General features: G+C 41.4%; 1 protein-coding gene across 18 annotated transcripts in view; it reads right to left on the bottom strand.

Moving 5' to 3' along the window:
- Nucleotides 1-23295, bottom strand: part of AAK1 (AP2 associated kinase 1) — a 129436-nt gene that overhangs the window by 11823 nt on the left and 94318 nt on the right. For 7 of the 18 annotated variants that reach the window (XM_039523764.1, XM_039523762.1, XM_039523761.1 and 4 more), the window contains 4 exons: nucleotides 12054-12155; nucleotides 11082-11183; nucleotides 9819-9929; nucleotides 6839-6943 (listed from right to left, as the gene is read on the bottom strand). The exons of 2 other annotated variants lie outside the window; for them this stretch is intronic. In XM_039523764.1, coding sequence (XP_039379698.1) covers nucleotides 6839-6943; nucleotides 9819-9929; nucleotides 11082-11183; nucleotides 12054-12155 — 420 coding nt within the window. Of the gene's footprint in view, nucleotides 1-3390; nucleotides 5116-6838; nucleotides 6944-9818; nucleotides 9930-11081; nucleotides 11184-12053; nucleotides 12156-23295 lie in introns of those variants that run through there. 9 more of the 18 variants (XM_039523775.1, XM_039523779.1, XM_039523777.1 and 6 more) reach the window with 6 other exon arrangements.

Here is a 23295-nt window from a genome sequence, read left to right as displayed (position 1 = left end):
ATGCAAGAAAACAAAACACACACACACTGAACAGCTTTTGCCGTCGGCTATGAGGGCTGATCCAATACACATTCAAGTCAATGGGAAACTTTCCATTGACTTTAAAGGACACTGGATCAGGCCCTACAATTAGAACCTTTGAAAGAAAACATATTGCCAGAGCTGAGGTTGCCTTTCCATGGAGTAATTCTGCTCATTTTGTCCCAAACATTTTATCTAGACAAAGCCATAAAGATCCTATCTGATGTTGACTGGGTAAGACTAATACAATAGTCGGAACATATGGCTATTGGCTAGGTTTGTTTGTGACCTTAAAATTAAAAAGTAATCAATGTTTCCCTTATTCACCTTCATTGAGGAGATGGTGCATTCTTTCCTTGTACTCGAATGCCCATCAAGGTTAAAAATAAGGGAGCAGTAATCATAATAAATACCTAGCCCATACATAGCACTTTTGATCTGTAGATCTCAAATCACTTTACAAAAAGAGGCCAGTACCATTTCCCCCCATTTTACACATGGAGAAGCTTAGGCACAGAGGGGTGAAGTGAGTTGATCAGGGTCACTCAGCAAGCCAGTAGCAGAGCTGGGAATAGAATCCAGCTCTTCTGAGGACCAGTCCATTGCTGTATCCTCTAGGCCACACGACCCCAAAGATAATTATTTGTCTCTCCTCTGTTTGGCATCTTGTGCAGCCATTTAGTCCCCTACACAGTGAGTAAAAGCAGGTATAAAACATTCTGATTAGGTAGAGTTTTATTCCCACATCACACATTTAAGTGACGCTAGTAGCGGAGAATAAAGCCTACTCAGATTGTGTATATGAGGAGTCTAATTGTCTCAGCTTTATCTAAAAAGAAGTTTTATTCACATAGTTCAGGTTTAAAGAATGGTTCGGGATTGCTTCAGAGGAACACCCGGCTGATTTAGTATGAGAAAATCTCACTCTGGTGGAGCAGACTAGCACAAGGCCTATGCATCACTCCAGTTCTTAAAAAAATAAAATAAAAAATAAAAAGTCAAATAGAAGGCTTACGTGGTGCACAAGATTTGTGCACGCCCTATGCACACAAGTGAATTTGAGGCCAGCTGTTTCACACACAGGATTAATCTATAAGGAACACTTCTAACCTCATTATTCCAAAACTCAGTTTTCTGTTCCGATGAAGTGGTTGCAACATGCAGTGCCCACACTTTGAGGCAAAGTTGCTACATGATTAATTTGGATTGATTATCTCCATCCCACATCTCTCAAAACATCCCTTCCTTTTACACCCAGATTTGCCACACCCAAAGGCTGATTTCTTATAAATTCCTTCCACAATTAAAAAAAACCAAACAAAAAAAACCACACACCCAGGAAATTTATTTACCGAAAATGCCACTGAAGAAAATTAATCCAAGTCATGAATGTTTGTGCTTTATTCCATGTTTGTGTCCCTCTTTTTTGAGGTCTGCAGCTTACAGGCTCCACATTTGAGGTTTGCCAGTGCACCCCTCAACTTTCTAACTTCACTGGGGCCACCCGTTCTCATCTGATCTTGTATTCCAGTGATGCAGCCTTTTCAAATGGCTTTACGGAAAAACTATTTTAGGCAGAGCTAGCTCCTGGGTGGTTGTGAAGAAGGGGGTGGGGGGGGGGCTTCCTCACTCCAGTTAAAATAGGTTTTTTAAACAGTAGCAGGATCATCAGTAGAAGTCCCCTCCACACAATAGCTGGGATTTGCTGGAACTGTCACATGCACATTGCTGTGTGTCATTATAGAGTCCAGAAGCTCTGACACAGTCACCTTTGCCACTGGAAGACACTCCCACCCATTCTGATCAATTGTTTTGTGGGGCTCAAAGTTTAACTCTTCACCAATTTGTGCAGTAACTTGGAAATCCACAAATAAATCCTGCTCCTGATGCGATAACGAAGATTGCAAAGTCCTATATTTGCCTATGCATCCGAAGAAGTGAGCTGTAGCCCATGAAAACTTATGCTGAAATATATTCGTTAGTCTCTAAGGTGCCACAAGTACTCCTGTTCTTTTTGCGGATACAGACTAACACGGCTGCTACTCTGAAACTTGAAAAGGGAGTTGCTCTGACTTTTGTATGGTGGCTACATTTGAAAGTATAAAATCCTGGTACGAGCATCCATTAAGGTACCGAGGAAACTAATGTCAAGAACTGCACTAGTGACCCAAGGACATCAGGATGTGATGGTTCCTTCATCATCCTTCTATGAATCAAAAGCATGTACTAGCAGAAAAAGGAGAATCATTTGGTGTCACTTCACTCAGCATAGATTTCTACCCATTTTGGGACAACGGATGGAGGAACAAACCTTGGAGGAGATAAATAAGCATTTGACGTGTCCCCCTTCTTGTTTCCATGACTATAACAGAACATCTTTATGATGGTTAGTAAACTTGTATTCTTATGCCACTCAGGGGACCAAAATTCTTTGGCATAGAAACTGGATGACAGTTCACTCTGCCTTTCCTTCTTGCTAGCAATTTTCACACTTCTTCCCAATTGGGCAGTTTATACCATGTGAACCTAATGTTTGCAGGCTGACAGGTATATCTCCATATTTAAAAAACAAAAAAACACACCACTATCTTGTAGAACTAGAAGGGACCTTGAAAGGTCATTGAGGTCAGTCCTCTGCCTTCACAACAGGACTGAGTATTGTGCCCGACAGATTTTTGCCCCAGATCCCTAAATGGCCCCCTCAAGGATTGAACTCACAGCCTTGGGTTTAGCAGGCCAATGCTCAAACCACTGAGCTATCCCCCTCATCTCCTTTGAAGAAACTGAAGTCTTCATACTTCACTTGCATTTTCCATTCCACACGTCTCTTCTGTAACATTTCCTTAACAATCAGTGTCAAGTCTTTTCTTACAAGCTGGGTCTAAATCAGACACCTTTGTAAAGGATTATGCTTCCATTGTATTCCATTTCCCTCCCAAATCCATGAATAGCTATAATAAAAAAAACATACACCTCTGCTTATTTAATAGCATTATTCCAAAACAACCCGGTGCTTTTATAATGTTGATACCAGAACACTTGAACAAACTATTAGATTTAAAATCTTAAACATTCTTTAAAAGTACTTTAATTCACAGAAATCTCTTGGTTTCTAATATACAGTAGATGGTTACTTTTTTTTAAAATTCATTCTCTTTTCATGTATTTTCAGTATCTGGCTATACAATAACTTTCTATCTAGAGCTTTTTCATGTTCTCCAGTCCAATTTGCCTGCTTTAGGAATAAAAAACAAACAAAAAAATAAAAATAAAATTCTATTGACAATTTTACTAAGATCATTTCCATAGTTCTCTCGTGTAAAGCTTCTTCTGGAAAGTGCAGTATTACACATGTAATGATACAACACATTTAAGCAATACTTTTATTATGAAGTGTAGATTTTAAAAGAAGATTAACGGAGAACAGACAATTGATGGTTAGTTCTATTTACAGAATTTGTTAAACTAAATGTTGGTAGGGGGAGGGGGGAAATAGTGGGAAAACTGGAAATAGGAGAGAAATGCTCACAGACTTTAAATGTCTTTCCCTCTCAAGGAGAGGTCAATACATCTATAATTTAGTCATTCATACTTTCGCACATGAGAATCTGCACTTGTACTAATACAGCTACATACACATACACAAGGTTAGCAGTAAGCTAGTAATTATTCCACTACAGAGGAAGAGTTCTTTTATTCAGGAAGAAATTTCAAATATATGATAGGAATGCTGGACTTTAAGATCATAAGCCAATGAAAACAAGTTTAGCGTATCCAGTTAGTTGACAAACTAAGCATGTCAAGGTAAAAAGAAAAAGGTAAATGCCATCAAGTTGTATCTAGCTTGTCAGCACTCATTTCCAACTGTTTGAGAGTGCATGCTTGTTCTACAAAGACTGAAGATCTGAATAAAGTTTACAGTAACTTGTCTACTGAAAAATGGTTCCATACTTAACTATGTTGCACTATATGTAGTTACAAGGGAAAAGAGGAAAACCCAGAACAGATACGAGACGTTTGACTAAAACCCAGGTTAAGAAAAAACAACTGTTGGACAATTTAGTTTGTACACAATTTACAGCTTGTTTTTTTTAAATCTAAAACACATACATACACGCACGCACACAAAAATAACAGGAAAATACATCCACTGCTCCCACATTGCCCTTTTTGGCCAACAGTTCATTCAGTATTAAGACACTGCAGCCATACTCGCATGTATTTGGTTCTCAATTTTGAAATATTTCACTTGGGGTCATTTTTGTAGTGTTAACATTTGGGTTTTCTTTTTTTTGAGAAAGCACAATCTGTTCATAAGCAGGATCATTTTGGAGGGGTTTGTGGAAAACCCTCTCAATTTACATGATCACCATATTTACTGTGCAGCTCCGCTGCCGCAAAACCCAATTTATTTTTTCCCCCACTCTGAAGCATATATTGCCAATTTAAAAACCCATCTTCTCCTAATTTGTCTCCTACCTAGGAGATGAACAGCACTAGTGATTTTGTGTGTCCTTTCCTTTTGCCCATTTGTCGGAAATCCTCCCTTCTCCCCTCAAAGGTTAAACACGTTAGCACTCTAGCCTAAGGAAAACGAAATATCCGTTGTATGACATTTCTAGCAAGGATCATACATAGGCTACAATTAACTAATTAATTTACAGTTAAGCTTTCGGTGGAGCTATGTGTAAATCTCAGCAGAGTGGATAATGATGAGTAGTGTTTCCTTTAGACATATGCTAGTCAAGACAAGTGCATAAGGAACCATAGCAGATTGTACCAGGGATGAGCTGAAGGACGGACTATGGGAATAGGTGGGACAGAAATAGAATCCATTCCTGGGCCGGGAGATGGGAACATCGGGGGTTGTCTCCTGCTGTTCGCAGATTTATTTATTTTTTTAAAATAAAACCCCAAAAAAACCTGAAGGTTAATTCCTCTGGAAATGAAAATGTAGATAAAGTACGTTACAGAAACTGCGTCTGCTACTGGGTCACTGCTACAGGTCTATGAGCTGATCCACCAGCAGTAAAGACCTGGCTAGGTTGGGAAGACTGGATTCAGAGCTTCCACTGTTGTTTCTAGAATGCCCACCTGAAAGGGTGAGAGATAGGAATTCAGTATTGCACAGGACACACAGGTTAGTTTCAGATGTTCAAGCACAAGCAAAGAAAGAACAACCAGAGAAAGCAACTTTAAGCTGAGCTAAGCTACTCTATGTTACGTGTACTATGGTATGCAGTGTTGTTATAGCTGTGTCAGTGGCAAGGATATTAGAGGAGACAAGGTGGGTCAGGCAATATATCTTTTATTGGACTGACTTCTATTGGTGAAGGAGAAAAGGTAGCAGCCACTGCCAAGATTTACACACAATAAGGCCTTCATGTAAAAAAGTCTAAGAGAATTTTATCAGAATCAAATCAATGGGATTCTATGGGATTTTTTAGTAAATTATACGCTTCTATAAAATGGGTTAAAAATTCTACAGAAAGGATGTTGTTTTCAAGTTATAGAAGTCTAGAACAGAGGAGTAATTTCTACAAGACACCATTAAGTCATTTACAGCCATTTCACAGGCTTTTTAAGTGATCCTGTAAACCCCCCATAGCATTTATATCATTCTCTATAGAAAGACTCTTTATTTAGGGTCGGCATTGCAAAAGCACTCAGCATTGGCCAACCTCTGCTTTCATTCAAGTCAGCAGTGAACCTTCTATTGACTTCACATGGGAGCAGAGCAGACTTAAACCCGGGTTGAGGGCTTTTGAAAAATCCCCACCTAAATGCCTTAGGATTTTTCCTAATGAGGGTCCTTCTTTCAAAGCTAATATTAGCAGCAGAGCAGGCATGCAGTACACTCCATGCTATGAAAGACAGGATATATGGGAATTACAAAAGGCAAGGGTTCCACTGCCAAAAAAAAAAAAAAAAAAAGAGAAATGGATCATGTTATAAAAATCTGTTCTTTCACCAGGAACTTCAGAAACATCTTCACTGCAGTCACACTGCAGAAACAAGTCATATTTGACAGGAGTCGTTACAAAAAGCCGCCTGCCTCTGTCCCTAAGAAGCTCATTAATGAAGCATCATTCACCTAATTTTATTTTTAAAGGGACAATGCCTCTTAATAGCTACATCCTTATATAAGGCTGAACAATGGTCTGTAGATAGGATGATAACATGAACATACAAGGCTGGAACTCAAATAGAGAGGAAGGCCGCAAAGTCCTAATGACTGAGGCTGGAATTTTCAGAAGTGCCTTAGGGCACATCCATGGGCACCTTACCAGTGACGTCAATGGGCACTGAATCTGGGCCTTAAAAAGTAAAGTTACACCATCTAATCTAGCCATGGAAATGTTTGGGTGAGTTAGTCTATACAGCCTCGTGGCAGGGCATGGGACGTGTGGCTGACTCCTGGGATGACAAGATGTTTGAATTACTAAAGGTTTACACACATTGTCCTGTCTCAGCAGTTCTCAACCAATGGGGCAACGTAAGCCTTCTAATTCATGATGGTGGGGTAGCCAGGCCAAATTTGAGTGAGAGTGGTATTGTGACCAAGTGGTAAATGAATCCTTCTCAGTACTGTATTATGCTATCTCATTGGGCCAAATTCTCCTCCTCGCCAAATTTGAAAATCAGGAGTAACCTAAAAGACAATGCAGCAAGACAAACTGGCATAAACCAGAGGAGAATCGGGCTCACTGATAACTAAGGAGATATGGTTTCCGTGTGGTTTATGTGTACGTCTTAGCATGACTGCCCAATAAACTGGTTGCCATCATGTGTGCTCTTTTTAAAAATCCTAGCTTACCTTGTGAATTTTTGGATATCAACACTGGGATAGGGTCAAACTCATCTTCTGCCACCTTTTCAGAGCCCTCAGGAACATCAAAGCCTGATATCAGATTAGTATCTTCTGCAGTGTAAAGGAGAAACACAGGCAAAGAAGCAAAGATAGCAGAAAAAGCATGTTAGAATTGCCAAAAATGTTAGGGTTTTTTTTGTTTTTGTTTTTAAGTGGTTAAAAAGCAAGAGTTTAAATAAAAAGTTGAAATAAAGTTGGTAAGTCTAAGACGATAATAGGTGAACTGTTAAACTCAAAAGCAATAAAAACAAAAACCAAACCCAAAACATACACGCACATACTCAGCGGAGCCAATTAATGAGAACCAACATAAAATTTGGCCAGCCCAATGCTTTAGCAGTTAGTACGTTTCCTAGCTATGCTAGGAACATGGGTTTGAGGTTACACTGGCACACTGCATGGCCAGCAAGGATAGGGGGGGTTAGGGGTGAAGGCAAAGAGGAATGAAAATATTATTTTGCATCTTATGTTCTTATTCTCTAACACCAGTACAGTTCCAGAGAACAGTCTACCTCTTTGGTCATGGGACCACATATATAACGGGAGATTTTGAGGAGAAAGATGGCAGCATGGCACAAGGGAAGTGTACAAAAGATCCAAGACCAATTAATCAGATGAGCCAATACATGAGTTATTGCCCGTGGGAAAGAAGGCAAATAGGGGCTTGAAATGAATGGGAGTTAAAGGTGGCTAAACTTCTTAGCGATTTTTTGAAAACCCCACTAAATTCCTCTCTGCTTCTTTAACTAATTAAGTACCTTGGAAAATCTGGTCCTCAGACCCTATGTAAAGCATATTCCCTCACTATGGCTCACGGAATAAGAGTAAATAGGTTCTGTTGACCAGAAGTATTCCCCCAACTCAGATACAAAAAAATCCCTTTAGATGAAGTTGATAGATATCCTACTAGATTTCAGCTGTGCAGGTGAAGGAAACCCTGTGAAAACACATGGCTCTTCGGAAGATGAGGGGAAAGCCACACATTTCTACAGAATGAACATGCAGACAAGCCAGGATCATGCAAGTGGGCTTTATGGCCTGGCTCAGAAGTCGTGTGTTCTTCAGCAATCAGACAAATAGCTTAGCACCTTTTTGAGCCAACCTATGTTCTTTTCTGCTCTATCCATAATTGTTGATAGCTCTGAGACAGCAGAAGTTTGTAATACATTTAGCCATCTACAGCTGTAGCCATTAAGGGAAGATTGTTGAAATCTGCACTCATTTTAGGCATCTTCAAGGTAAGAAAAATGCAAGCAAGTATATACTTTTGGATGTGTTTTGTTAAGAGATGCATTTGAAAGGGAAAGTGAGATTTCCACGTTTGCCCTTGAGGCAATGGAAATAGCAGGAAATCGGACAGAATTCTCTCAATTCATTCTCTCATTTCTCATTGAAGTCCAACATTTTGAGCTTCCATTTTGCTGAGTTGCATCACAGAATAGCAGCCAGTGAACATACATTTCAAGCCATTTACTCAGAATAAAGTGGCATGGAAGTTTACTGTTGCAATGAGTAATTAGGAGAATTGCTTGTTTAAACCCAAAAGCTTTATGAAAAATGCAATCTCATTTTAAAATGCCATTGACTGTAAAAATTGATTACAAACTATTTCTACTGCACTTCCTCTAGGGACTGAACATTTTCTGTTGCCATTGGGATGCTTATCAACTGAGCTAAACAAACCTCAGCATGAACAGACACCCAGAGGTCTAATCCAGGTTACTATTCGCTCTTTGGGCCTGTCTTTTCAATGCAATAAATGAAGGAAAAACCCCATGTAGAGAGGTATTTACCATCCAAGATACACTCCACATTTTATTTGCATATTACTCATTGCCTGGCATTTTCTAATAGCTGGAGATGTTTCAGTGATCGCTTCAGCACAGAGCAGGAAACTGGAAGATCACAGCAGGAAAAGTACATCTTAAAACCTGTGCTCGAAGCTCTGAACTGATAAGCAATGGTGAAACATCCCAGATCCAAATACACGAGGACCTAACTGTCACCCCCACTGGAGTGGTGGATGGTGACCAACTTTGGGGGGGGGGGGGAAATCAAGCCTCAAGTATATTCAAATCCTAGCACAGATGGTAAGTGAAACATGCAAGGTCTTGCACAACACAAGAGCAGAGCTGGAAACAGAACCCAGATCTCCTACACCAAGGCATGTGCGTTAGCCACTAGACAATGCTCAGGTCAAAGACACACTAGCCAATCTCCAAAATTGCAATTCTTCATAGCGACAATACATTAGCCCATTGTTACTCTGCAGTTCAGGTTCCCCAGCCAACCTCCCACAACTATACCTCACTAAACTTTTTGGTTTGTACATTACGCTTCAACACCTAGTCACTTCTGTAATTAGCGTGCCTTAGTTCATGTGCTTTTCCTAGCTAAACGCTTCAGGGAAGAGGACATGTTCCTCAAATCTGGCAATACTAAGTCACAGAGGACTTATGCTACAGACAAATGAAACACTGACTCTTCGAGAGGGGAAGCACAGGGTTTCAAAAGCACATGTGGTCAGAGAAGATGATTATAATGCAGTAATCCCTGCAGGCCTTAAAAAAAAAAAAAACACTATGAATACAGGAGCATTAAGGCAAATACTATTACACATGTACACACAAAAAATATACAGCAAGTCTTAAGTGCTTTTGTTTGCAGAATCATGCTGAACTGTGTTCATATTTTCTGTTGGTAATTTGATGCCCCCAGTATTAAAGGCTGCACTGTATATTACAAGTGTTACCAACTCAGGGGACAAGGCAACAGGGCCTAGTAAAGAATATGGGTCAGAGCATCAGTTGGTATAAATCAGCATACCTCCACTGATTTTGATTTACACCTGCTGAGGATCTGACCCTACAACATCAGGTTACATCATCAGGTACAGGTATGATAAAAACACCCAGTGGCAGGTTACCTTTGTGAACTTGAGCTGAAATAGCTATAGGAGCAAACTCGTCCAAGAGGTCAGCAGCGGGGTTAGAAAGCAGAGAGCAGTCAAGTAGAGAATCTTCCCCAGTGAGAGAGTCTGTCCAGATTAACAGCCATCAGGCCACAGCAACGACAGCATTAAACAGCACACACACACACAAGACTGTTAGATTAATACTGTCACACTCCTGTTACCATCCAGTTAGTACTGAAAGGGCAGTTTGCAAAACCTGCATGTAGCCACATCTAACATTATTCTGGTGGGGAAAATTTCCCACCATTAGAGAGAGCAGTGAAGGATCCCAAAGTGTTTTAACCACCTACATGCAGAAAACCAGATTCACCCCAGGACAGCAGTCACCTCTGGAGCTGTGACAGCAGCAGCCGCCAAGTTAGAATCTTGCACAATGAAATGGGCTAGACATTAGCCAAGAGAAGAGCGAGAGTCCCTCCCTCTTGCAAAAAAAAACCCATGGATCTTTGGATATTGTTTAAGTCAAGACTGGAATGAAGAGGAGGCTTTTGCTGTTGTTGGTCTGGTTTAAGGTCTTGCTGGGAAGACATACAGATGTATGGTACTCGTTTATTTACTTTGCAAAGAAGGAGAGAGTTGCTCATAGGAGGATTTGAACCCATGGTTTCAGGGAAGCAAGCCTGATATTTTACATGCAGCTGACAACCTTTTTGGAGATAAATAAGTAGCTGAGCTCAACTATTTGAAGAGGCTCGTCAGCCATAGACCAGACTAGACACCATTCATTTCTATATAAAGGAAACGTTAAGTAACATTTCAGATATCTTAAAACTACTGGTCTCCTGTGGCACACTGGGACACCGTCAGCTGGGGCCTATCATGCGAAGTGCTGAATGCCCCGCTGAAGTCAGTGGGGCTCTGAGAAGGTACAAGGATCCACCCGTAGGATGGAACAAACAAAATACAGTATCACCCTCATAGGAGAAGCACTTGTCAGTCCATTGTAACACCTGCTCTGGAACAAAGAGAGGGTACTGGATGAATAACCAAATGCTTCTGTAAGATTCTTTTCCAGTGGGCTAACAGTGACCTTTAAAAGGGACCAGCGGAAATTAGCTTTATAAACACATGGTCAATTTAAACTGCAGGTGAGGTTAGGGGGAGGAGAGAGAGAACAATTTAGTCAAGTGGATACGGTTTTCCTATTCACTATAAAGAAGTCCTACAGACCACCCTAACGCTACCCCCCATTTCAGTTTGGGGCATCTCACCAACCTGTTCTGTTAGAAGCAACTGAGTCGGTCTGGGAAGCGAGGTGCTGGGGCAGTGGAGCCTCCAGGCCAGGTATGAGACTCTCAACAGGTATATCATCTTTTCCTTTCAGAATGTACCCGAGATCAGAGCAGAGAGAAGGGAGACATTAGTTTACCAAATACAGCACAGGTAGAAGCTGAGAAGGCAGTTGTCTAAATCTTTAAGTACCTCTTTAATACATAGGTCAGCTAGACTGGCAGGAATGTGGCAGCTTGATATTATACTCAGGTTAGTATAACAGCAAATCACAAACAGACCACTCAGGAATAAGGCTAATAACTTTCAGGCTCTGGGTTAAGTTTTTGCTAAGAAATCATCCATTAAAATTCCCTCTCTCTTTGGTAATAAGGGACATATAAATACCTAAGTATCCAAGTGCCTCTCAATCTTTAATGTATTTATCCTCACACACACCCTGAAGCAGGGCAGTGCTATTATCCTCATATTACAGATAGGAAACTGAGATCCAGAGAGGCTAAGTGACTTGCCCAAGGTCACACAGAACTCTGTGGCAGGGAAGGGACTTGAACGCAGATCTCCTGAATCCAAGGTTAGTTCCCTAACCACCCATCCTTGTTAAGAGTCCCCTCACCCAGCACACTATCCTCCCTCTACACACGGCTCAAAGAATGCCCTCCCCAAAACACCACACAGTCATAGCTCTGCCACATTATTGATGACAATATGGTAAACCTCAGGAGTTTAAAGCAGTGCTGAGCTGTTCAGCAGTGACTCCCCCTGGAGTCAAGGGGTATGGTGCCTCGAGAGGCAAATTCAGCCCCTTGCACATATTCTCTTCTAAGCAAGGCGTGTTTTGCGATGGCTGCTGGCCTACCTTTCGCCTATCCTAGCCAGGCAGCAAAAACATGCACAGTTATTGTGTAAACATGCAGGAGCACAAGATGCCACACAAATTACAGTTTGTTATTTTACCATTCACAGCATCAGAGGTGCAACCGAAGGGGTCAGCTAGAGGCAGGATATCAGGGAGCAGAAGCGCAGTCTCGGGAGATTTGAGACCCTCAATCAGTTTTTCTGGGTTAAGCAGAAAAGGAGGAAGAAAGGAAGGAAGCAGAAAGAAAGCAAAAATAAAAAACATTAAATAGCTGCTCATCTGAGGGACCAATCATCTTACATTACACTCTGTTAATTCATATAAGCATGGCTCTATGCAGGAACACGCATCCTGCTTCTACAGCGCCCTCCAAACAAGGATCTCAAAGCACTTCACAGAAGTATCTAACTGATCCATTTTACTTATAGCTAAACTGACACCTACAGAGGTTAAGGCCCTAACGGAGTAAGTATTAAGCATGTGCTTAAGTACTTCGCTGAACTTGGGGCCCGAAGTAACTTGACCAAGGTCACACAACAATTCAGTGGAAGAGCAAGTGTTCTAATCCCCACAGCCTTGCTCTAGAATACCAGGCTATGTTGCCCCCAGGAAGACACCACAACAAAAACAAGCCAAGCCTTTCAATAGCATTAAAAATAAATAAATAAATAAATCTATAAACCCATGAACTGTAAAACAGTTTAAAGCTCGTGAACCTCTCTCTAACTCTTCTATATTAGAAAGGTATTTGGTTATATTAGAATCATCATATAAAAAGAAGAGGACACAGATCTTCAAACCCACCCAAGGGAGTTAGACATACTATTTCCATTAATTATTCCGAGAACTGCATACATAAATGCCTTAGGTGACTAAAGAAAAATATTAAAACATTACGAAGCCAGGCCTCACAGCTCTAACTTGGGTTTATACAGCTGTCAAGTTACCAACCTTTTTTCACCCCCCTCCAGATACCAAATACATTTTAAATCAGATGTCGAGTTCTTGGCAATGGATGCCTATTATTTCCATTGCTGAATACTACTTCATTTTGGCAACTGCCAGAGGCAGTGCTAAGGTAACTGGTTAGCTTGGGCAGACAGTAAAGCTGGCTTAAGTTGCATTTATCTAGAAATCAACCTAGCACACACAACTGCGGAGAATTATGGATCAGGCCCCCTTTGTGGTATTCAGATCCGGGAGTTTGGTTTGGGCCCTATTTCTCATTTTAGCTTTTACATTTCCTGTTAAATTCGGCCCATTTTCTTAATCACGGTACAAGCCTTGCACAGCACAAGAGTTAAAATTACAAAGTTTGGTACTTTTAAAATTAGATCTACAATTTTAGTTACTCATATTTGAGACACGCCTTCCAGGGGCCTGATTTCCAGAAGAGGGTCTCTAGTTGGACACCCAAACTTTCTGAAAGCAACCTGGAATTGTTTGAAACCATTCTCCTCCATCACCACCCCAACCTCTTAAATGCATTTCTGCTCCACACCCATGTTTTTTTTAGTGAAATGTGTTTCTCCTTCATTTCTGCTCCCCCACCTCAAAAGGGATCATCCATTTAACCCTCCCATGCAAAAGGATCTCTCTTTGGTCAGCCATATGGCAATAATTTTAGCAGACATGCAACCACAAACCGACTCACTGAAACATCTTCTGTTGATTATTGTGGGATGTGAGTGCTGTTAGTGAGTCTCTAGTCACTGGGTAGCTGTCTCCTGAGAGACCACTTGGCACTGTAGAGAGCTGGAGGACATTTTTCAAACAAAAACTTGGGGTTTTTTAGATGGAAAAAGGCCTTCCCCTACCCCTAAAAAGTGAAGCTATTCTCATCTTCCCCACACCCCCATCAAGTTTTAAAATTTTCCACGTAAATTTGATGAAAAACTTCAGCAGTTCTTTGCCATAATTTGTTGGCAGTTTTTAATTTCTTGTTTCTTTCATTGCCAACTTTGATCGGTCAGCATGGTTACTTAAGTGCTACGTTCTTATGAATGCTGACATGCTTTTAAGAGGACTACATCCCTTCAGAGTAGGGCTTACAATCTAAGCTAGACAAAACACGTACAGGGTAGGGAGCAGGGAAAGGAAGTTCACTAGGAATGTGATTGCATGGTCCTGTTTGTTCTAATTGAAAACAGACTGAGTGAGATTTTCAAAAGCTCCCAAGTGACTTAGTAGCTTTCAAGCATGTGGGTGCATTTGAACAGCCCTACCCAGAGTTTCTATTTTATGTTGTACTCTATCCTAAATGTAAGGATTGTGAGGTGAAGCACGATAACAGAGGTGAAAGCCAATACCTGCAGCTTGGGGACGGAGCGAGGGCTGCTTAGCAAGTTATTAAATGCTCAGTGACCTCCATGTAGACTGATCTATAGTTCTGCTTTAAGCTTAGATTCTTGACATCAAGATCATCCAGCACAAACAGGTTCGTGAATTCAAACTCTTTAGAGAAACTTCACCAGGATGCATTTTTGACCAGACACCAAAGAAAAATACGTTAACAGAAGGATATGATGGTTTAGCTTAGACTACTTCCCATGCACTGATCTTAAGCGGCTGCAGTTCAATAGTAGGCAGTACCTAGAAAGGCAGAGCTCCCTGCTCTTTCAGCCTCTCTAGTGATATTGAGTTGCCCTCAGTCCAAGCAATAAAATAATTCAAGCTAAATGCTAGTTTTTATTTCAGACAGGGAAGTTACTTCATTGGAGCGGAATGGAGGTCACTTACTAGTTGGGGGGAAACCACCATGGTCAGATAACTAAGCTGAAATTGGAAAGACCATTGTGCATGGAGAGAGACAGAAGCATTTGCAGGGAAAAAAAGTTATGATGGAGATATCAGGGTCTCATTCCACTATCTGTACAAACACAGTTGCCAAAGTACACCCAGTCTTGCACACTAAATTAATAAGGTTGCTTCTTGGGTAAGCAAGTTTCATCCTCATCATCAAGCCTTCCACATGTCTTGGGTTCCACATGTGACATGACAATTGCCAAAACATACTCCAGCAAAACACAATGCTTAGTGCTAGTTGTATCTTCCATTATATTGCATGGGATAGATTCTATAACCCCAGTTTTCTTTAGGCTATTGTGACAGATCTGTTACTCTAACCGATAAAAATCTTCTCCTAGAAGATAAATAAGGGAGAGATTTTCAAAGCTACAAATAGCAACTCCTGGTGACTTTCAGAGAGAGTTTAGTACTTCTTTGCCAGCAGTGCTTTGGAAAAAACTACCCCTAAATCCCTGGTGGGGGGGAGGGAAGAGAATCTATTTAAAATCCGATCAAACTTTAGCGCAAACATTTTAGTTACTTAAAGGTTTAGTTAAACATTCTTATTCTAAGGGACTAAAAAGGTAAGTTAAGTTACATGAAAAATAGCAAGTCTAATGTAAAAACAGAAGTCACTGAAATTTTTGTGTTACAGAATCAAGGCTCATTATTGCAAGCTCTATGTTAAATTCTGGTTTTTATAGTTTTGTAGCTGAAAATGTAATGGGGAATCTTTCCAACACAGCGTGCACTGGTGTAACTATCATGTAAAGTCCATCTGTGCCTGTGTCACTTCTCAGGTTTTATCACTGAAGTGTGATTACTAAGGATACCCTTGAACAACTGCACAACTGGAACGGACACTGGAGTGGTGTTAGCTGTCATGCACACCTAATACAGGGTCCTTGTTTATGGGTGCAATGCAAGGAACTGGTGATAATTGAGAAATTTCAATAGGCTGAGCTATCACCGATCTTTTTACCCATATTCCACTATGGAAATTAAGATTAGGTGAGGGGCACGGATGAATCCAAGGGCAGGTAATGTTCACAAATACCAACTGGACCCTATGGGTTGGGCCTGTCTTCTGGCTATGGTTGCTGAGGGACTCCTAAAGGGTTCCTACACCATTCAGCTCCTTGGATATTTACTACTGGACCTTCACATTTAGCTTCTGGCTAGAAGGCTTTTGCTGTCTTTTCTGGAGCTGAGCACTGTGCTCTCATCTCAGGATCCCCACCCCACGATGGGCTACCAAAGCTTGATGAACAGTCTACGTCAGGGGTTCTCAAACTGGGGGTCATGATCCATCAGGGAGCCACAAGGTTATTACGTGGGGTAGTGAACTGTCAGTCTCCACCCCAAAACCTGCTTTGCTTCCAGCATTTATAATATTAAAAAAAAGTGTTTTTAATTTGTAAGGGGGGGGGGGTCGCACTCAGAGGTTTGCTGTGTGAAAGGGGTCACCAATACAAAAGTCTGAGAACCATTGGTCTAAGTCTTCCAATCACAGCGTAAGTGATTTTGATTTGCTTCAGCTTAGGCCTGACTATTTATTTTCTGGTTGGTTTCAATGTTGCCAGTTTTCATTCCTGGTGGCAGGAGGGTGATTCTTAATGTTACTGCGACTGGCCTTGCTTTTACATGATCAAGGTTGCTGGCTGGGTAAGCAAATTGTATCCTCAAGTGTTCATGCACATCTTGCCAGAGTTGGCCAAAGAGAATTATTTAAATAAATAAATAAATAAATAAATAAAAACAACAACCCCAACCCCTCACATTGTCAGACCCTTTTTCTGGAGCTGCTACAGGAAACTGAAATTCTGCGTGAGCATTACTATTTACATATCATTTAAGCTAGTGACAACAAGCATTAAGGGGGTGGGGGTGGGGAAGAGAGACCATTTAAAGCTGCTGCTGTGTTTCCTTTTGAGTATGAGGCAAGAAGCATGTTGCATAGAAAGCAGTGTGTCCACCAGTCACCTACATTTGAGGACCCTGGCACATCATTTCAAAGGTGCTGAACATTGAAGTCAATGAGAGATGCTGGTTGCTCAATCTCTTTGAAAGCGAGGTCACTTATTCAGCAGCTAAAACGCCTGCTTCTCCTCTCACATCAGTGTAAAATGGATACTGGAGCCCAGAGCAGTTGCAGACTTACATCAGTGTAAGAGCAGAATCAGGCACCAAATATTGATTTGGGAACACAACATTAGAAAATTCAGCCTGAACAATTTGGCCTGTGTCCCCAAATCCATATCCGATCATGTGTATGCAAGTCAGGAACTTCAGGTCTGCAGTTAGTCCATTGGCATGAATCAGGGATTTTCCATCTGCAACTGCTGAAGGCAAATTTTTTTCAGGCTTGTAAATTGCATCCATGTTTGGTAATCTGACCCTGGAATGTCCTGGCTTAGCAGCCAGTTTAAAGAGTGCGGTTACAAAACCCTAGGAATTAGAGAGGCTGATGGGCCTTTAACTGGAGCAGTCCATTAGGTAGAGAGAGTAAAGGAGGATTCCTAAGAGACTTTCAAATTAAGCAGGGAAGGAAGAAAAACCAAACCAAACCACACTTCTCTACTATGGCCCACAATAGTTCAATACCACTCTGAACAATCAAGCTGCAACATCTCAAAGCCAAGATCTCTATAGCCAGGCACTGCACGCGACAGGAATGTTACTCACTCTCGTACCATGGAGGAAAAGCAAAAAGAAAGATAATTCAATAGAGCACACAGCAGAGTCCTTTTCTTCTGATGTCAACTGAGAAAGAAAAACAAGGTTGTAAAAATCCTGCCAAATCAACTGTGACACCGGGGGGGTGGAGGTGGGGTGGGGGGGAATAACTGAAGTAAATAGAGTAGTCACTCAGGAAGATTTCTTCCTATTGATTAAAGTATTAAAGATGAAAGAAAAACTTCTAATTATTCAGCCTCAGAAGGCTCTGACTAATCAAAGGATGGGCCTGGACTTTAATGCTCCTAATGGAGTTTCTGCAGACCTGAATTAATAAATATTGGATATTGCACAGGAAAAAAAAATTCAGTGATATTTAAAAGAAAAAAAAAAGAGATGTTTATGTTATAAGAAATTAGATGGGTGAGGTGTAATAAATAGAAAGCAGTTCCTTAGCTATGGAAGGTGGGTTTTTCAGTCTCCTAGTGGTCTTAGTACAAGTCACTAAGCTTTTAATGGAAATTGAGCATCCCAGTCCCTTAGGCCTGACCTATACAGTGTTTGTACTGGTATAGTTATGTTGCTTGGGGGTGCAATTTCTCTACCAGAATAGTTACACTGGTACAACCCCAGTGTAGATGCACTTATGCCAGTATGAAGGTGCTTTACATCAATACATCCTATTCCCATAGAGGAAGGGGAAATAAGCTACAGCAATAGAAGGCATCTTTATACATGAGTAACTGTGCCCACACTAGTGCGGTTGTACTGCCTTGTCGAACCAGGCTAGCACTACCACATCTGTGTTTAGACAAGGCTTTAAGCAGCTTCGAAAGCCTGCTCCCTATGCTTTTGGCTCCAGTTTTGCCAACTTTAGCAAGTCTCATGATTCTTGGCCTTTTTTTCAGGCTCCTGGAGTCTTATCATTGCAGGTCTCTCAACTCAAGGCTCAAAACCCAGAGGGCAAATAAGAAGAACCCAACATTTGTTATTGCTTAAAAATCTCAATTTTAAAGCCAATCCTGATTTTGTGCAGTGGGGCGCATAACTCTTGATTTTTCCCCACACTGGGGTTGGCAGTACTGGGGGCGCAAACACAATTGCAATTCAGTTGCCAGCTAGCTGTATCGTCTCAGAACAGCGGTGGTCACAAAGGTGAGACTGTTGCTTTGACACACCTCTTGGGATAAGAAAACACTATGGAGGCAGGGGAAGAACAGACAGGGAAGAGAGCCTGTCTACTTATTTGAAAAAAGGCAGAAGATATTTGTGAACAGTTAGCTGTAAGCCTTCAAGAGCTATATGGTGGGTAATTTCTCTTTAAAAAGCAACACTTGTTGGGCCATATAGGAATCTTAATCAACACTGGGAATCCGATCCAGTTCTGCTCATGGATACAGGTGGCACGTGTATTCTCTCTTTGCCTACTTTTTCTGAACCACTCTTGCCTATTTAGATTGTAAGCGCTTCGGGGCAGTGACTCTCTCCTACTATGTTTTCTCAAGTACCTTGTACAACAAAGAACCCTGTTAGCAGTTAAGGCCTGTACTATAATGCAAATAAATATGTATCTAGAGGCAGAATTTAGTTGGTGTCATTTTGTGGGAAGGTGAGTTACTGTATGAAATTAAAACTATGCCCTAAGAAAGTGGCAGGTTTGGGGGAAAAACAAAAAAACCCTCATTATCCTTTATGGATGGACAATACTCTTATATTCCCAGGATAGAGGGTACTTAAGACTGAAGATAAAGGCTGAGGTCCATCAATGCCCACTATCTTGCAGTCACAAGAAGTCAACCAGGAGTAGAATGCAGTGTGAGGAGAGGGGGCGTGCAGGAGTGCAGCTCCCCTTTCTCTTCTGTAAGCAGAGGTATGCTACCCCTGCTCTCTCCACCTGGACTGTTCCTTGAGAACTCCCCCACGCCCCCTTGTTTCAATCTACTGTAACCACTGACCTGACCCTAACAGATCATTCAACTCCACAGAGAAAGGAGAAAATAAGCCAAGATCCCTGCCAATACAGCATGGCTGGGGGTGGGAAATTCATTTTGGAGGAGAAATACGATTCAACCCATGCCTTTGAGTAAGAATTACCCTAGCTAAAGTTCTAGTCCCATTCATGCTCACAAGAGACCACTGATAATCAGGTGACTGTATTTCAGTCCTGAATTACTATAGCTTGGATTGTGTCAGTATGACCCAAGACACTGAATCTCTTACATTTATCACTGGGACCGGTCAAAATGTTTTGTTCAAACCACTGCCCTCCCTTCCAATGAAAGTAGCCTTAAAAAAAATAAAATTTGTTCCCCCAGAATTTTTACAGTCTTTTGATGACAAATAAGAAACCCCAAAACTCTTCAGTTTCCATTTTATCAGTTATTGTTTCCCCTCACACGCCAGCACTCCCCTCTACACTTTTTTCAGTGCCAAAATTGGAGGGAAGGGAGAACTAGAGAGAAAGGGGAAAATAACAAATGAACAAAATTTGGAAAAGCATTTCAGTAGCCTCCTATTTCACATATTCATAAACGCTTGTACATCTGGGTATGTGCGTTCAGTAAAGATATGCATAAACATTCCAATATGCCCTAATATTGTGTGACTATGGAACTAAGGCCCTCATTCCGGTGCTTAAACGTAAGCACGTCCAGAAGTTTGTCCCTATTCAGCAAAGAACGTGCTTAAAAAGGATTGTTCACATGCTTGAAATTAAGCATGAGCATAAGTACTTTGCTAAATCGAGTCTTAAGGGCTGTTTTGAAACAGACCGTTAGGCAAAAGAGAAAGATGCATACACTCAAACTGTATATACAGGTCACATGTAAAGAAACTGATGTGAGTTTATTGCAGAGGAGGAATTCCCCCCCCCTCCCCCCACCAAATGAAGCAAAATCTACCTTCAAGTTTCATAACTCAGTTTAATTTATGGCTTCCAGACTATCTTGTGCAAAAATTCACTTCCAATAATACAGTGGCTACTTGTTCACTGTAAGCTAGATTTGTACTGATAGGAATCAAATAGCCACACGCAGCAGAAAAATTAGCATTCTGATCAACCATTCCATTATGATTAATCAGCAGTGAAGCCTGGAATAAGCTTATTAAGAAAAAACTTGGCTCACTTCCCTACACAGGCACAAAGAAAAACCTTTTCAGCATGAATATTTCATTTTCCAGTATTTTAACAGATGTTTTGCTGTATTTTTATACCTCACTTGCCAGCCTCTCTTACCAGTTACATTTCCATTAGTGATTGTGCAGAATAAAAAAGGACGTGTTAAAGAAAATCCAATTTCCACTAGACTGTTGCTTTAATTTTTATCTCCACTGGACACTGTACCCCATTTTCCCTAGAACTATTCCTAATTTGAGGAAACATTCTTAATGTTAAGTCACTGAAATGAAAACAAAACCCCTCAATTAGGAGACTGTACATCCCTGGGGCTGATCCATGAGAGAAAAGAAGAGAAGAGTACTCTACACTGGCTATCTAAGGCCATGTCTTCACGGCAGAGTTAACTCAGGTGATCAGAATCCAAGTTAACCGAGGAGCCCAGGCAGGAGCAGCTACACTGCAAAGCCCTACCCGATTTACTGGGTCCTCCCTGGTGCTGCATTCCCCTGTGTATGTTGCTGGGACATCCGGGGGCACATCCCATTATTCATTGAGCTACGGTGAGCTGAGCCGCTCCGTGATTCTTTGCCAGTGAATTGTGGGAGAACTTGTTTGTCCTTCCGGGAACACAGAGAAATTGTGGCAAGTTGTTGGGGGACTAGAAGGACTCAAGCAGTTTAGCCTACATCCTCACTGCAAAGTGGGCACAATCCAGCCCACGTGAAAGCAGTACCCGGACTCTAACCCTTAGCGGCTATGTCTACATAAACTTTGAGGTGGTGATGTGGCTTGGGCTGGTGTTGTCAAGCCCACCCCACCCCCAAACCCAAGCCACAACGTTTACACTGCATAAGCCTCACCAACAGACGTCTGTGGACTCGGGCTGGGAGGCTCATTCCCAGATACAGTGTAGACACACCAGCCAGGCCAGCTAGTTTGGGTTTAAAGCACCACTCCACTCAAAGGAGAGAGTTTTGGGTGAGAATGGGAGGCGGATTAGGGGGCGACACCTGAAGAAGCAGCGCAGTAGAGTTATTCCTGCAGCACAAGTGGTAGAGGCTCATGCTTTCAGTGCTGAAGGCCTCCGATCAAAATCTACTGGTGGACCAAGCAAGCAAGGTGGTTAAAACAAATATTCTACAGCTGACCAATATTTGCTGTACTCTCCCTGCTTCCCACCCCTTTTGGAAAAAAAAATTAGCAGACATTAATTTAAAGCAAATATTTATCAAGTGGCTGTGCTCTCCAACTGACCCTCGCCAGAAAAGTTAAACTAACTCAGTACGAAGTATGTAACCAGACTCTCTTGCAGTCAAATAAGGAGTTCTAAAGCAATTTGTCCACACACATTTAAAGAGATTTATACACAAACAGATGCCTACAGGTAGCACAAGTCTGGCTCTACTTGACAAAAGGGACTCTATAAAACGGTTGTCTTCCAACTAGATGTATCCACTCCCCTCATGCCTAAGCCACCTATGCTTAGCAGACATGTTTTTGCAGGAAGTACTGCAGAGGCAATACAGGTATGGGAGAGCAAGCAGGGTGTGTCCTGCCTGATGGCTCTGTGAAGTTGACAGCCATGTTCAAGTCCACAATTCTCTTCTCTGCTGACTTTAGAGACATGGGCAGTCATCTCCATTTTCAAATCGCAGGATGAGTTTGTGCCAGAAGCAGATAGAAAAAAATCCAGAAGCACATGACCTGAGCAAATTTGCCATGAAAGTCAGAGAGAAGAAGTCACTGTTGTCTGAACGTAACTGTTCCAGTAGCTTGAGCACCAGATGCCTACCGGAGCATGCATCCTGCAAACACGTACACCTATAACTTCATACATGCATGCAATGGATTAGTGAAGGCTGTAGCTTTAAATATATGCCATATATAGGGCTAGCACAGTCCAACAGCTCAAACTACAGACAAATCCTCCTCTGATTATTGTCATCCAAGGGCAATTTCCTTTTAATGGTTTCTATAAAGAGACTTAAGAGCTGCCTGCAGCTAAATCTACCAATGCTGCTTGCTGCATGGAAATTCAATAAGTAATATGAAAAAGAGCTGGCTCAGCATGCTAGCCCCTGCCATTTGTGTTGTGCGTACTGGACAGGGAGTTTAGCAACTGCTTCAGGCTGACAGGCCAAGAAAGAAAAATGCTTCCAATAGCATTTGGGGAAAAAAGGAAAACACAAGGGGATCCCCTAATAGAATGGAGTATCAACTCTTGATGTGTGCTCATGTAGGAAAGGCAGGGTTTGGAGAAATATTTATTTCTGTTGCAGCATTAAGGTTGCATGGCCCAAAATTTAAGCCCTGAAAGTGACCTAAAAGAACGTGCGGTCACTGCTTGAGCTGTAGGGCCCAGCTATAGAACCTGGCTCTATTAACAGCCTTGCATCCTCTGGATTGGGCAGAGACAGGGATCTAGAATACAGACTGACCAGTGGGTGACACAGAAACCAAGAGTAACATCTTTGGTTAGCACTAGTTCTGCTGTAATGAGCCAAAAAAAAAAAAATCAAAAAAAAAAAATCGACTGTCTTGTGGAGAAGGTTCGAGTTTAATATCCAGAAGTCTGAGATGGCTCTAAAGTATCCTTAAAAAATATGATTAAATACCAGAGTATTCTTTAAATTATTGTATACGCTGAACCCTTGAAATATGTTATAGAGAAAAATTCCATTATTATTAGTAGTAATAATATCTCAATAGCACCCAAGGATTGAATCAGGAATAAGAACTCCATTGTGCTAGGGGATGTA

Source organism: Mauremys reevesii, linkage group 2 (genome assembly GCF_016161935.1).
Source record: "Mauremys reevesii isolate NIE-2019 linkage group 2, ASM1616193v1, whole genome shotgun sequence".
Taxonomy (NCBI): Eukaryota; Metazoa; Chordata; order Testudines; family Geoemydidae; genus Mauremys; species Mauremys reevesii.
Note: the sequence above shows the minus strand (reverse complement) of the source record. Positions and strands in the feature narration are given on the sequence as shown.